The sequence below is a fragment of the Lissotriton vulgaris genome, chromosome 12 (assembly GCF_964263255.1).
Source record: "Lissotriton vulgaris chromosome 12, aLisVul1.2, whole genome shotgun sequence".
NCBI lineage: Eukaryota > Metazoa > Chordata > Amphibia > Caudata > Salamandridae > Lissotriton > Lissotriton vulgaris.
In genome coordinates, this window is record NC_141700.1 from 767,732,090 (window position 1) to 767,748,046 (window position 15,957).

A 15,957-nucleotide genomic window follows, 5' to 3' on the forward strand; every position below is an offset into this window, starting at 1 on the left:
GGCTCTGTAGTAAAGTTCTTTGGGTGTGTACATGATGTTTATACACAACATTATGATGTTCGCAATCATATATGAACGGAGGGCATTGTATCTTGAGTAAGCTAATAGGATCTCTCAAGTCTCCCAGTTTCACTCACAAGTAACTTATGTAGGGATTGTTTCCTCTATAGGTTGGGATTTGTAGTCCTGTTCATCCCATTGCAAAATCAGCAATTCCGTTCCCAGAAAGCAAAAGAAAAATCCTGAACTGGATCAGCTAATCACGCATGGACCTGGGAAATCTGATCAAGGGCTCTCGGTAGCCCGAAACGCGTCAAGGCGGCGAAAAGCACAAAATAACATATTAAAGCACGTACCAAGTGGATTCCGTTCAGTTTTCTTTTTGGATACGAAAGAAGGAGTATCGAAATATATATACACACATATATATATATATCTATATCGTCTTTTTTTAAAGTTGTATATAGCGCAAACTAAACCCAAAGGTATTGGAGTGATTTACACGAGTACCAGTTGCGTTCCAGATGGGCACACTCGTTTCGTTAGGCACGAAGTGAATGAGTGATTTGCCCAGAATCACAGGATGTTGAGCGTCATTGCCGAGACTCGGACCCGGTTCCCCAGCTTCGAGGTCGACCACTCTAGCCGTTAGGCCAACAAGCGAACCACACCATGTGTGGAGGCACCTGCAGCCGCTGCTACCAGATACCTGTTCACGTTTTCAGATTCTGCACAGGCCTGGACATTATTTGTATTTCATTTTAACATGGCGGTTCTACCTTTGTTTACTTTATCAGCCAGGTGCCAATAAGGCAGCTGTAGAACACATTTTAAAAATGTTTTCTTCTTACATTTACTGTTTAAAGTATGTACTTTTTTTAGGTGATTTTTATATATTTTTTTTACTGGCAAAGACATTAAAATCCCAGTCATGCCGGAATAAAACAGGCCAGGTGGCAGCCCTATAGTTTCTGCATTGCATTCTGTAACTTTTTTTTTCCTTTAAACCTGGAAAGTGTTGCCTCAAACGTCTTGGCGTGCAGGGGTTGCTGCATAAAAAGCCAGGGCTGGCTGAAGGCGTTACACAACATGTGGCCACTTGGCAGCTGTGTACAAACAACCTTTCACAACACGCCCGCCCCCTCCCTGTGCCTGATCTCATTGCTCAAGGCCGGGCGGCCGGCTGAAACCCCAGACGCCTCGCTGCTTCCGGTTGGGGCACCAGGCAGCGCCTGTCTTCCGGTGCACACTTGGGCTGCCTTTCCCTACCAGTCGTGGGGCTAGGCCCTAGAGCAGAAGGTTTCTCTAGTCTCAGGCGAGGGTACCCGGAGAATAAAAGCTCGGTCATCCTTAGGGGGTGAATAAACTGAGCAGCATCGAGATGAGTGACATTGCCAAAGGTTAGCCTCTGATTGGAATGCTGAAATTGGCTTAGCCTATCAGAGTGCAGGAACTAATTAATGTGGTTTGTCTGCATTCTACAGTCATTAAAATTCAGAAGATAGCAGTTCACAGTGCACTCCAGTGTGCCACGTTCTGCAAGTCTCTGAGCGTGTGCCTTGGGATATTTTAGCCAATAATAAATCAGTCAAACATATGGGCAAAGAAAGTGTGCCATCCCATCTTTGCTACCAGTTTAGGAAAATTGTGGCGAGATAGGAGTATAAAGAACACCCTGCCAGGCTGGTGCGAAAGGAGATCGAGAAAGAGGCAGGCGCCCAGTAGGGCTATTTAAACTCAACATTTCAAAAACAAGAGAAAATGCCTCAATGGTGCTCTTTGCTCGCCCAATCCATTGCACCGCCATTCTCTCTAGTCCCTCTCTCTCTGTAAAATGCTCCCCCTTTCACACGCTCCTTCTCTTCAGTCTCCTTCTTTCCATACTCTCTCTTCCTGCCCTTTCTCTCTTTTCCTTTCCCTCCCTCTCTTTTCTCTCTGTTCTCAGGCTCTTTTCACTCTTTCCCATACACAGAGCTCAGGACATTTAATTCAAAATCAGATGTTTGTTAAGCGCAACTACTCACCCCTAAGGGTCTCAAATGACACCTAAAGCGAAAAACAAAGTGGGTCCCTCAAGAAAGGCTTGCTGTGCTCAGATCTTCCTGCTCCCATTGCTAGTAGAGCTACAGAATTAGAAAGAGAGGGATAAATGTTGGCAGGTCCATTAGAAAGCACTCTCTTTATTGGGCTTTTAGGGCTGCTGGGCACACCAAGGTCTGAAATGTATAGGTTTAGTGTGCAAGACATGAAAGCCTGTATTGGGACTTCCTAGTGAAATGTACACGCAATGACAGCAAGGGAACAGTCAGCAGGCTGACCCGATCAGGAAGAGGGATGCACCATCTCCAGAGAGCATGAGCATCGAAGACTGCACCAGGGGACCGGCCTCGGCCAGTGGAAAAAACAAGTCAAAGCTGATCATGAGAGGAAATCATTTTTAGATTCCCTGCACCAGTCCAGGCTTCAATGATAAGACAGGAGAGTCCACCAGAGGCATATGTCAGCCTGGAAAGCCACGCCATTATTAGCATAGACCTGGTACAATGACTCCAAGTAGACATAGCTGACAAATTGAGTCAGTTTGGACCACAACTCCCATAATGCCCTCCAGTAGGATCCCCCACGTCACTGTGCCTGGGCAGAGTATACCCAGGGAGCAAAGATGGTCCATCTAGAACCTTATTCCCTAGATCATATGCAGAACTAAACTAGACGAGAGGACTCCAAGGTCCTCAAGGTCAAAAGCTGCTGCAACATGAGGAGGCAGGTGCCGACATCACTCGCTTGGAGGAGGTCGCCACTACACAGAGGGTCCCACGCGTCCGCACCCGATCTTAAACAATCCTAATCTATAGAGAGTGGCAAGTCTTATAAACCAGCTTTCCATCATTTCTAGGCATAAAATCAAATCATTCTAAACAGAACCATTTTAGTTTAAGGCTGATCCCAATATAATGCATAGCGTTGAAGTCCAATATTAATGGCTCCGTGAGATATTGGGACATACAAGCGAGCTTGGATAGCGTCAAATTGTTGACACTTTTTGAAGAGTCAACCTCTTCAAGATCACTATATTATCCTAATTTCTTTTCCAGTCAGCTCCTTGGGTCCCATCCAAAGCCTCTTTTTTAACTCATTGAATTTAGCTATAGCACAGTTTATACGGATAGGAGACATATATACAGTTAGTTTAGCGGTATGAGCGCATGACACTTTTTAGACTGTTTTTTTCTCTTTTAGATAATATCTGTACCGGTGTGTTTTTACAGTACATGACGGAAGCCGGGTGGTCGAGGGGTCCTTGTATTGAAGTGGTGATTGGTGTTTTTAACTGGTTTGGCTCTCCTATGGCGACATCTTGGCTGGATGGGCCACCTATGACTTGGCTACACGACAGTTGACGAGGGAGAGGTGAAACGGGGTATCTGCCCCTTGATTTTACCCCCTTTGGCAGCTGAAAAAAAGAGTGTGCAAAGAACTTGTGAGAATTTGGCAAAGAGACTATCCTCTGGACAGCAAATTAACTTATAAATCTGCCCTCAGAACTTACAATGCCTCCATTAAACAGGCACAGATCACTTATTTTTTGGGAAAAAATGAGTGCAGCCTCGAACAGTTCTTGCGCCATCTTCCAGGTTGAGAAATCTTTTTTCTCCCCCAAGTCCTGCCCGAGGGTGATTGCGCCTTCGAAGGAACCGTGTCCCAGACTGGCTGATATTTCCGAGTCTAAGATTGCTGACACCCACAAGTCTCTTCCGGCCCGAAGGGTTGTCTGCTGCCTGCGAGGCCGGATATTTAGATAGCAGTCTTGGTTAGTTCAAGTCTGTTTCCTTCGTGCCCTCAGCTGAGGCAATCTTGAAGTGGAGAAAGGGCTCTCCTTGGGATGTACGCCCTCCCACATGGTTAGCAGCCGCTGCAGAGGTAATGCAACCAATTAATAGAGTTTTTACTCTCTCTAGCCTCCCATGCAGGGCCGGCGCGAGGCATGGGCAGTGTGGGCAGTGTGGGCAGCTGCCCAGGGCCTAGCACTCAGCCCACCAGCATGGGGCCCGCTCCAGTGCAACACCTCACCGGTCCTCAGGTACCCCTGCCGATCCAAGTTGAAGAAAGGCGTCTCTTTCCAATGGGGCCCATGGGGTGGTGTCCCAGCTGCAAGGAAACACATTTTGCAGGTCTGTCCTTTCAGAGACACTGCGGGACGGGACGCATTGTCGGCACTTTAGCGCCCCACCGGTTTAACTCCCAGCCCCAGAGCAATTCTCACACCCTGAGGCCGAAATGAGCTGTTAAAGAGGTGCTTTAAGGTGGCTCAGCGGAGGAGCTGCGGCCCAGGAAGAGTCTCCACAGAAGCCCCCGGGGCCGAAGGTGTCTCTTATGTAAGTTAGAGGGGCCTCGCACCTTCCCTTACGGCCCAGGGCCCCAGAAATCCTAGAACCGGCCCTGCTCCCATGTTATGCCAGCTGCCTGGAACTTGCCAAAGTGGTCCCTCTTCTGAAGAAGCCCTCCCTGGATCCCAATATCTTCAACTACAGGCGCATGTCTCCGCTGCCAGCATCTGCCAAAATGCTGGAGAAATCGTCGAACATCCAACTTTTAGTTTATTTGGAGCCGGGCAAGTCGCTGCATCCGAGTCAATCCGGATTCTGCCCAAGTCATAGCACGGAAACCGCTCCACTTGAAATATCTGACCAGATCAAGGGGTCTCTGGGTCAAGGCTCTTATTTTAACCGATGTATTTTGCTTTTGATACCACCCACACGATTCTCTTACAACGCTTTGCGCCAACCGTGGTGTGGGAGGCTGGGTGGGGGACTGGAGGGCAGTGTACAAGGGTCGCACCTCTTACCTCTGAAGTTAAGGAAGTTGGGCAGGGTGTCCCACAGGTCTCTTGTTTGAGCCGTACTCTTTTGAATGTGTTTAGGTCACCATTAGCCCAATTTGCCAAATCGTTTTGCTGCAAAATTATTTCTTACGCGGATGACACCCAGCTGCTTTTTACCTTCGAGAGACCCCTGTCCTCAGTTGAAAGGACTTTTAAGGGTTGCATGCTAGCGGTCTTTGGGTGGATGCAGAGCAGCCAGCTAAAATGTAACAGACAAAACCAAAATTCTTCTCTTTGGTTCCCACTCGTCTAAATGGTGGGAAGCTATCTGGCCCTCCGTCTTGCCGGCCCCAACCCCTCCATCTAAAGATCTGAGAGTAAAGCGGATTCTTCCACTTCCCATGCAACCCCAGATGTCTGCAGTGGTAGGCCTGGGTTTTGGGCTGCTTTGTACTTTCAAAGTTTAGTATCTCCCGCCGTTGCACTGCAGGAGGATTGTGACCCGTGCACTGATCGCATCTCGGCTGGACCGGTCCAATTGCCTCTTCCTCGGGGTGTCTGAAGCTTTGCTACGTCATCTTCAGCTGGTCAGAATGCTGCTACCCCTCTTATCCCACGTCGGGCTACTCGAACATCGATTTCCCACTTCCTGAAACACTTGCATTGGCGGCTTATTAGGAAGCTGGTTTTATTTACATCACTTTAGTTGGTCTATACAACAGTGCTCTTTGCTTTTTTTCATTGCTCCTTGTCCTTTTGAGACTGCATGTGATGTAAGATTTTGTGCAATTCTGAATAAAAACAAGTTTAAAAAAAAAAAGAGAGAAGATAGCTGGAGAGTGAGCATACGGATGTATTGCAAAGACTACTAAACAGCACAGGGCACTCTGAAGTAGTGGTTAATCAAAGAGAACTAGCTATGTCTGTATGCTATGTGTCTGCATGGGAAACCATTTGGTTTAGTATGAAGGCCCTCACCCACCAACTTAGTTGGTGGCATGCTTCATCATCGGGCCCCACCCGAGGAACCGAGTGCGCCTCAGGTGTGCTGCGATGCCAGATTACTGCGGAGCGGGTTTTTTGGAAGGGGAGTGTGCTGAGCAGGTGTGTTGCGTGAGATTTTAAAATTCTGTCCCTGGGGTCCCTAACGGTTACTTTTTTGGTGGGCCCCAGGCAGAGGTTAAAAACAAAGGCTTGGGACGTGTCGGGGTTGACTTATGGTCTCCCACGCCCAGTGTGGTCGACTAGTTTCAGCCCGGCCTTTTTATTAAACTGGCTTTCTTCAGGACCTATGTGTGGGGGTGTTACAGGGATCTATGTGATTATCAGTGCCCTGTATGTGAAGCACGCGCTAAGGTGCTGATATATGTAAGAGGTATTTCCTCTCAGTTTGTACTCCTGTCTACAGAGGACAAAACTGCCTGGACTTGCGCCGGCGGGTCGGGACTTATTAGCACTTTGGCTGTGTCTCCAGGCCCGATGGAACACCTGTGATCCGGGCGCAAGGTCCACAAGCAAACACTTCAGGTACCTATCATGTAAATATCGTTTAATCTCATTAGGAGCTTAAAATGTGGCACTGGAATGAAACATGGAAGGAAAAGCATTTCACTGAAATATTATTACAGCTTTCCAACACCATCTTAGCGCCTTCTTACGAGCATGCCCGAGCGCTACACGTGTGTACAGCTGTACGTTTACATGAGACTATCTATTTAGCACTGAATTGTAATATTTATTCACTTTTGGAGTATAAAGGAATGCATTAACAGATCTCGCACGAAACGACTCAATAAAAATATATATGTATGCGCAAAAACATGGAAAATTTGACGAGTGTCTCTTTTCAGCATTCATGGGCTATTTCTAAAACTTCCCTCATGTTCATGGAGAGGAGGGCTCCAGGCCGAGGCCCAGCGCTCCAGAGGAAGGCTCCAGAACACGACACCATTCTCTACATGAACCCCCAAGGCTGGACACAATGTTTCAGGAGTGGTTTCCACCACTGCGTACAGCGCTCCAGAACACGACCCCATTCTCTACATGAAACCCCAAGGATGGACACAATTTTTCAGGAGTGGTTTCCACCACTGCGTACAGCTCTTCAGAACACAACACCATTCTCTACATGAACGCCCAAGGCTGGACAAAATGTTTCAGGAGTGGTTTCCTCCACTGCGTGCAGTGCTCCAGATGCGGTCTCCAGAACACAACACAATTCTCTACATGCAACTCCCGTAGCTGGACACAATGTTTCAAGAGTGGTTTCCACTACTGCGTGCAGTGTTCCTGAACACGACAATTCTCTACATGCAACCCCCGGAGCTGGACACTATGTTTCAGGAGTGGTTTCCACCACTGCGTGCAGCGCTCCAGATGAGGGCTCCAGAACTGGACATAATTGTCTACGTTCATCCTCCGCATCTGCGGTACAAAAGGAGGTGGTGATGGACGGAGCATCTGAATCAAACACTCACACCCAGTCAAAAGATCTGGGTTTAATCCATCACCGTTCTTTAGCCCACTCTGCCACCCCAGTTCAGACATGGCTATATGCAAATCAGTCTGACCCTGTGCCTCATGGGAAAAGTCCAGCCCAAACTGCCAAGCCATGCCTTCCCTGGACCGGATTCAAGCTTCCTAGGACCGGTTTCTGGCATTCCAGCCGTCTTCAGCCCGGCTTGCTTGAATCCAGTGGCAAAGTGAGCAAGGGACTCACGTCTGAGCAAACCCTGCCACACTTATGGCGGCCAAAAGCGGTACAAAAGGGGGTGGTGATGGACAGAGCATCTGAATCAATCAAACACTCACCCCCAGTCAACAGGTCTGGGTTTAATCCATCACCGATCTTTAGCCCACTCTGCCACCCCAGTTCATCCTCCGCATCTGGACAGTGTTCCAGCGGTGGTTTTCGCCACTGCGTGCAGTGCTCCAGGTGTAGATTCCAGAACATGGTAATGCAGTGCAAAGGCTGGGTCTGCCAGTTCAAGCCTCGACCTCCCCCTTGCATTATAATCGGAGGCATGACATCTGCTTTGACTTTCATCATTCGAGACACCGACAGTACAGCACAACAGAGATCACATCTAGGGCCCATGAAAGATTGGTCACTTTTAAGGTCTTTTGTCGTCTGGAACGTACAATCTCCTGACATTCTCGGGAAGACAACAGCAGGACATACGGGAGCTGCAAGCCTTTACTAACATATTTTTTATGAGTTTTTTCACCCTTTGAAGGTTGATTTCAGAATGTCTTGGCGTTTTCGCCCACATTCCCGACTGTCTAACTCTTTAAAAGTGGACTTGAAAAGGGTCTTTTAAAAAAAAAATGGGGAGATGCACAGTTTGTTGGTTTGAGTGCCCTGGTGGTTTGGGGTCAGTCTGAGTCCGCTATGAAAACGATGGTCGACCAATGAACATTCGCCTCAGGTTGTTTATGTTTGCATAGCGGAGGGTTCCAGCAGCGGCCACCACAGTCCTCTTGTCCAATACCGGTAGCACCATTAGATTTGTCCAGAAGCCTGGTCCGCTGCACCCTGTAAGGTGGTCTGTGAATCATTGATCACGTTAAGAGAGAAGGTCAAAACTAGGGAGACCATTTCCTTCCAGGTCATTGCGGACACTGTTTCCAGACCTGGATTTTTGTGTAATACTAGAATGCATTGTGAATGTTGTAGTTCTGTTTTGCTTCCATGGAATTAATTAGATCAGCACAGGAAACCAATGAGTTATAGGTGAAAAGTTCCGGACTGGAGACAGTGTTGGTGATGACCTGGAGTGAGGCGGTCACTTGAGTCAGAACTTCTCTGTGATCACCGGTGCCAGCCGAGCAATGTTGAACCTGGGACTGACGGACAGTACCAGGTGCCACCCTGATGGGCGAGTCAGTCGCAGGCTAAACTCATTCCCCCATCATCAGCCAAGCACTGGACAGATGCTGTCGAGCCGAGGCTGCCTCTCCTGCAGGCTTTACATGTTTGCAGGTCTTTGCCTCTTAACTTGGCTAAGTGTTGGACCGGGGCTCAGCTTTGGGGGGGGGGGGGGGAGGGGGGATGTTACACCCCCCAAATAAATATATTATCTAGTAAGTAGTTGGGTTCTTGGGCTTTCAGCCTGAAACCGGTCCTAGGATGCTTGTTTCCAGTCCAGGGAGGACCTGGCTTGGCAGTTCGGGCTGGACTGTTCCCATTGGGCGCAGGGTCAAGACTGATTTGCATATGGCTGGGTTCGAACTGGAATGGCATGGGAAGCAAAAAAACGATGGATTTAGGCCCAGATCTCTGTACTGGGGTGAATGTATGACATTGTTCTGCATTCTATCCATCAATTGTTCTTTTTGCTTTTGCAGGTGCTTTCAGTCAGGTATGGTGAGGTGTGTGTCGGATTTCACCTGGGATTTTTACAAACACACACACAGACAAAACACACACACACACACTTTGGTCTCTGTTTTGAACGTCTTAAAAATTATTGCTTATTTTGTAAAATATGGTGTTTTAAACACCTCTAACAATCCGCACTCCTCTCCCCTGCCTCTTACGGCCCCCTCATGCCCCGCTTCTCATAGAGTATAATTTTATAGCATATGCCAGCAGGATTGTGGGGAAATCTGAACTTCACCCCCCCAATCTTACTAAGTTACGCCCCTGGCTTCAGACATTATCCCCCAAACCCTTGGCTGTTCTAGTTCGCAGCACTGCCCACTTCCTACATTGCAGCCACATCTGTCACAGGGGGTGGTACCTGTGTGTCATGTTCTACACATTAAGCCTCCGCAGCATGAAAGTATGAGACATGGGACGAAAACATGCTGGTTAATGACCGCCCTCCCATCTGTGCTGCTGCCAGAGAAAAACAACAAATGATCTCGATATCTAAGACACTTTAATAGCATTCCAATGCCATGTGTGTGCTCTGAAAGTTCAAGCTTAGGCAGGTGGATCAATAAACAAAACGATCACAGGTGTGTGGAGGGTGAGCACTTTTTTGTGGAAGCACACAACTTCTGTCCAGTCAAAAGATAGACTCCTGCCTCCCAACATGTGGGCGGAGCCAAAGCCCCTCTAGTGATGCTCACATAAGGGTCTGGCAACAAGCCAGACCTAACAAGAAAAGCATCAACCAGTTACTTACAGGCTAAAAAGCAACGTTTAATGCGACAATGCGTTTTCCCAAGTGCTACAATGGTGCTGTGTACACACACACACACACCCCCCACATCTGACATGGGCTAGAGTCTATATAGGAGAGTTGATTTTTTTATATATTTATAGTGGCAGCTTGCAACACTTTGTTTTCGAAGTGTGCACCCTTAATGTCGGTCCAGAGCCATAAGTGTAAACTCTTTTCACTTCTGACAGCACCAGGAATGTGCCATGCACGGACAGAGCTCGGCCATTAGCGCCTAGAAGTTAACTGGGCCGCGGGAGTAGTCAAAAGGAACAGAGGAAAGAGGGGGCCTTCCTAAAAGACTTTCTGGAGCCACCTGGGAATAACATGTCTTTGGGTGATCAGACACACTTTTGTGATATTCCGGGATGCCAGGGTGGAACACGAAGAGAGGTGCTCACAGCCAGCTTACAAAATGTGGCACTCCTTCAATTCCAGGGGTTAAAAACATGCCTATATGATGCCCTAATAAGTACAGGCACTTTGAAGTGCTGCGGCAACCGTCCAGGCGCCTTCTTGGGAGCTCATTTGCAGACCAGGACTGTCACCCCCCTCTCTTGATAATCTGACACAGTGTGATCCTCGGCACGTCGTTTGGCGCCGAGTACCCAGAACTTCTAAACAAGTGCCGCTGCTAAGCACCGGAAAGCACCGGCACAAATTAAGCACTGCGCAGTGGATGGTCGCCGTGGAGCCGCAAGCCTCCAGATCACCTTCTTCCACCCTGTCCACCTTCGACCCAGGGCCCACCTGCTCCAGGGCTCCCGGGGGCGGGCGAGGCGCTGCGTAGGCCCTTCCTTGGCTCGGGCCCGGCTCAGGCTGGCATCATCCGGCTTATCCCCTGATCCTCTTAAGGGATTGTTCCAAATTGGTTCTTAGGCCGCACGAGCCGGTCGCGGCGGGTGGGCGCGGCGGGTGGGCACCGGAGACTCTAGAGAGCTGCGGGCTCGCTGCAGACACCGGGGCCAGGGGACCAGGGTTCGAATCCGGGCCTCGGCAGGTGAATGGCAAACGTGTCCGGGCCTCGGCAGGTGACTGGCAAACGTGTGATCCTGGGCAAACAAAGGAAGCTCCCTGAACTAACAAATCTGTAAATGCGTACAATGCAACTGTAAACTGCCATGTACTTGTATATTTAAAAAAATTTCAAATAAATACCAATACATAATTTAAACCTGGGGAACTGGCAGTCCCTCTGCCCATGACCCCTCCCAAAAGATTCACCACTCGGGTGTAGTAAACAGCGACTGCTCCCTGCTACAGAAACACCCAGAACTTTCCCTTAAGCGCCCCCGTACCTATTATCGCCCCAGGCACCACAGGGCATGATCAGCTTGCACGTGTCAATGACAGCTTGAACTTTGCCCTCACTCTCAAGGTCAAGGCATAACCCCAGCCCGTCACACACAGTGGATCTGCCTGTCCCTGTCACCCGGGTCCAGGCAGGGCTTTTCCGGAGCCCCGCTCAGATGCATTATCTGCCCCTTCCTTGCCCTCAACGTTTCCTACCCACCCCCCACCCCATGCACCCCCAGGGCCCACTCCATCGATGGACAAAAAAGCGTCTTCCAAACTTTGGTGCCAGCCAATCAAATTCCACCCAGGCTCTCCCCTGAAACCGGCCAGAGTTCGCTGTCACAGTGTGTACCAGCATAGGAACAGAGGCTGGCACACAGCACAAACTGTGTGCCATCCATGCAGGCCCCCTCAACAACCCGCACACTTTGCATCGCCAACTGGGCATCAGAACTGGACCAAAGTCGTCAACAGCGAACACCGCGCACCAGCAACGACTTGTAAACGACACACATATCAACCCCTTGGCACCGACGCACAAACAGAGACATGTGACCAGTTCACGCTGGGCAGCATCATGTGGGCACCCACACTGGCCCAGGCGGTAACCAACGCCCACTCTGTCACACTGTGTGGTCGCCAGCATAGGCACGGATCCCGGTACCCGGCAGGCACTGAGCATCACCCAGTGGTGCCCTTCTGGACTGGTATCCAGCGCACACACCTTGGGCCCCGGGGGAGAGGCTGGTAACCCGGCGGACACCCTGAGCCTTCCTGGGCATGTTGAAGATGGCCGCTCCCACTGCTTATAGCACAATGCACGAGCGTATTTCAAATGTCTCCCCCATATCTCTCCAATGATGCATTTACACCCCTGAGGCGCTTAGACCTCTCCACCCTCCTTTACCACACACAAAACAAAGGGGAAAGCCTCGTCAAAGCCAACAACTTGGGCCTGCATTTGAGTTCTGACTGAATTATCTTTAAAAGAATGTAGCAGTGAAAACAACAAAGATGCTTTCTGTGTATTTTGCATCCAGCATATACACACTTTAAAGCGCCCTGATGTAGCTTACATTTGAGGCGTGAAATAGTTCCTTCTTATGACACAAGAACCCCACAGGAAGTGGAAATTCACACCAAACAGCCAACAGCATGAGGCGATAGATTTTCATGTTTGGACTCACGTGGTGTGAGTTGCTGATCGTGTGTGGTTTTGGGCACGGACTAGAGTGTCCGCAAGGAGGTGGACTGGCCTGAAACTTAAAAGGTCCAGGGTTGCAATAAAGCGGGACCCCATACATATATGGAAATAATTTTTCACGAAGGAACATGGGAGTCAAGGAATTAGTCTATGATATGGTGGTTCTGTATAATGAAAATGCCCTGAAGAAGTTCACAATAGTGACCGAAACGTGTTGGCTGTAACGTTTGAATTCTTATGATCCTTAATTTTATTGTATAATGGCGATATGGAACATTCTACTTTGGACTTTTTGTGGGTCATCTGCTGTTGGTGCACCACTATTTGGATTTTTTCTGTGCTCATTTATATTCAGTATCCAATGGCTTTTCAATGTCATGAAGGACAAGAAGACCCTGGTGAACCCCACTTTAGGGGAAGAGAGGGAGAGACACACACAAACACACCCCTACCTACCTCTCACTTCCTGGTCACATAAATAAAGTTAACCAGCATCAATTAAAAGGAGCATACACTTTTATAGCCAATTTAGTTCAATTAACCATATTGGGTAATTGAATCAAAGTGATTATAAAATTGTTCCCTCCTTTTCATTGAAGATGGTTGGCATTCGATAGTTCAGTGGCTGCAGGGCAGTGGGGTCATAAAAGTTGAGCAGAGGTTGAACATACTACAATATAATTTTACACCAGTGCGAAATTTGGGCCACGCTGTCATTACTGTATATTCATGCATAAATAAAGTTTTTTTAATACTTCAGAGTGCCCTTTCACCACCCAGGTGGCCACAGGCAGTGTAGGTGATCCACGCACACCACTTTTGAGGTTGTCCCTTCTCCTGGTGTGAATGCGGATGGAGGGTGAAGGGGTGGGCGAAGCCAACTTGCCATCACCTCTCATCGCGCACTGCTATATTGATGGCCCACCCGTGGCAGACTTTCAGGACACCCACACAAAAGAAATGTGCCTGAATTTAATCCAAAAAGAACAGTTGATGGACAGAAAGGAACAATGTCATACATTCACCCCAGTACAGAGATCTGGGCCTAAATCCATCGTTTTTTTGCTCCCCATGCCGTAACTGTTTGGACCCATCCATATGCAAATCAGTCTGGACCCTGTGCCCAATGGGAACAGTCCAGCCCGAACTGCCAGGCCCGGTCCTCCCTGGACTGGAAATCAGCATCCTGGGACCGGTTTCGGGCTTTCAGACCTCATCCAAGCAGGCAAAATCCACACAGGCAGAATCTGGCATGAATCTGCCCCCACTATGTGGACACCCTTCAATCAAACAAGTGGATAAGTAGTTTTTACAAGCCCACCCAATCAAACCATGAGCAACCCCACCTTTCAGCAGTACTGAAAGATGCCCGACATTTTAAGCCTATTTTGGAGTTCCCAGGTGACTCCACGTCATGAGTAGATTTCATCCAGGCCTGGTTTCAGCCAGGCCTGCTGGAGTCGCACCTATAATGGGGGAGTGAAACTACACTACCCAGCCTGCTTAGCGCTCGTGACCTATGTTGGGACGGGAAGGTTCCCAGCGTGGAGTACACTTGTCTCCCCCAGCCGTGGGTGTAAGGGGTACAGAAGCAGCAGTGTGGCAAGCACGTCCCACCGCGAGTAACAGCCAAAGGAAACTGTGCAGCGTGATCTGTACGTGTTGATGCAACAGCACACGTTGTGTAATGATGTGTGATCAGGGCTTCTCCTCCAAACACAGCTGTGTCACGCGGCAGAGCCAGGGCCGAGGCCAGCTCCCCCTGAAGCGGCCGGTTACGCGCACAAGTTTTGGAAGTAACGTGCCCCATTGCACTCTGGTACATGTAGTCGTCAGATGAGTATCTGCAAAGTGATTGTGCCCGATACCAACCCAGCAGGTGGCTGCTCTGGGAATCGATAGGCAAGTACAGGTATGTATGAAAAATAATAAAAAAACAGGGTGAATGAAGTCCAGTGGCAGCAGGCCAGGCCCTGGGCTACCTGGGTCAGGTCTGAGGCTAGCAAGATCCAGGGGTAAAGTTAACCTGCCGGGAGGGGGCTGAGAGGCTCAACTGGGGTTTATCTGTTATCTGGGGCAGCGGAGTCAGTTCGGGGACATCTGTACCCAGCTGGGACGCAGCAGGGTCCGTAGGGTATCAGGGGAGCCGTGCCCTGCCGCAAGCAAAGAAAATGTCCTGTTGGCTGATGTACGGTTGTAAATTACAGCTATTGTCAGGGCCCCGGTGCCACTGCACCTGCTGCACCAGTGGTAGTTACGCGCTGAGCAGAGCTTCTAGGGAGACAGCAGGGTACACAGAGCAAGGCGCTGCGCAGGGCACACAGAGCAGGTCAAGGCGCACAGGGCATAGAGCTGGCAGCAGGGCACAGAGCAGGGCGCAGCTCGGTGGCACCACAGGTCTGGGTTCAGTTCTTACCTGAATCTGGGCGAGTCCTTCAGACACTCTTCGAAGTCCAACTTGATCGTCATCCTGACACCCGGTGAGGGAGACAGCTCCAGAAGATGAGACCACGGAGAGCAGCTCCAGAGGGAGACCACGGAGAGCAACTTCAGAGGGAGACCACGGAGAGCAACTTCAGAGGAGGGAGACCTGGTCAGGGAGAGCAACTTCAGAGGAGGGAGACCTGGTCAGGGAGAGCAACTTCAGAGGAGGGAGACCTGGTCAGGGAGAGCAACTTCAGAGGAGGGAGACCTGGCCAGGGAGAGCAGCTCAAGGAGGAGACCTGGCCAGGGAGAGCAGCTCAAGGAGGAGACCTGGCCAGGGAGAGCAGCTGTAGGGGAGAGCAGTTTCAGAGGAGGGAGACTTGTGTCCAAAGGAGGAAGAACCGGGCCAGAGTGAGTCCAGGCAGTGGGCACGGGTTAAGTGGGTCCGGAAGAGAGAAACCAGGGCGAGCAGAACCGGAGCAGGGCGAGCAGATCCGGACCAGCGCAGTCAGATCCGGACCAGCGCAGTCAGAACCGGAGCAGCAGATGCTCCCGAGCAGGGAGAGGCGCGGTCCACAATCCGAAGGAGGCAGCAGAGCCGGCAGCGCGGAGCGTCCACGGGGCAGGACGCGCAGCTCTGCTCGGGGCTCACCTGGCCAGGAGGAGAGGCACGCGGCATCACCAGCGGGGAGGGACCGGAGGGAGGACCCGGGGAGGAGGGACGACCCGAGGAGGAGGGACGAGGGAGGACCCGGGGAGGAGGGACGAGGGAGGGAAGAAAGACTGAGAGGAGTGACTAAAGGTGGGAGGGAGGGCCCGAGGAGGAGGGGCGAGAGAGGACCCGGAGAGGAGGGAAGGCCTGAGAGAGGAGTGCCCAAAAGGAGGGACCGCCTGAGGAGGCAGGGAAGAGGGAGCTAGAGAGGAGGGACGAGAGAGGGCCCTAGAGGAGGGCGGGACCTGGGAGGGGAGAAAGACCAGGTGAGGAGTGCCTAGAAGGAGGGACCACTCGAGGAGGAAGGGAGGAGCCGGGGAGGTGGGAGGGT

General features: G+C 50.3%; 1 protein-coding gene across 1 annotated transcript in view; it reads right to left on the bottom strand.

The window, feature by feature from the left end:
• Nucleotides 1–15,585, bottom strand: part of ACAP1 (ArfGAP with coiled-coil, ankyrin repeat and PH domains 1) — a 268,661-nt gene extending 253,076 nt beyond the window's left edge. Inside the window, exon 1 of the mRNA XM_086946090.1 lies at nucleotides 14,907–15,585. Within this exon, the coding sequence (XP_086802216.1) occupies nucleotides 14,907–14,959 (53 nt within the window). The 5' untranslated portion in view covers nucleotides 14,960–15,585. The remainder of the gene's footprint in view (nucleotides 1–14,906) is intronic.
• Nucleotides 15,586–15,957: the final 372 nt, after the last annotated feature.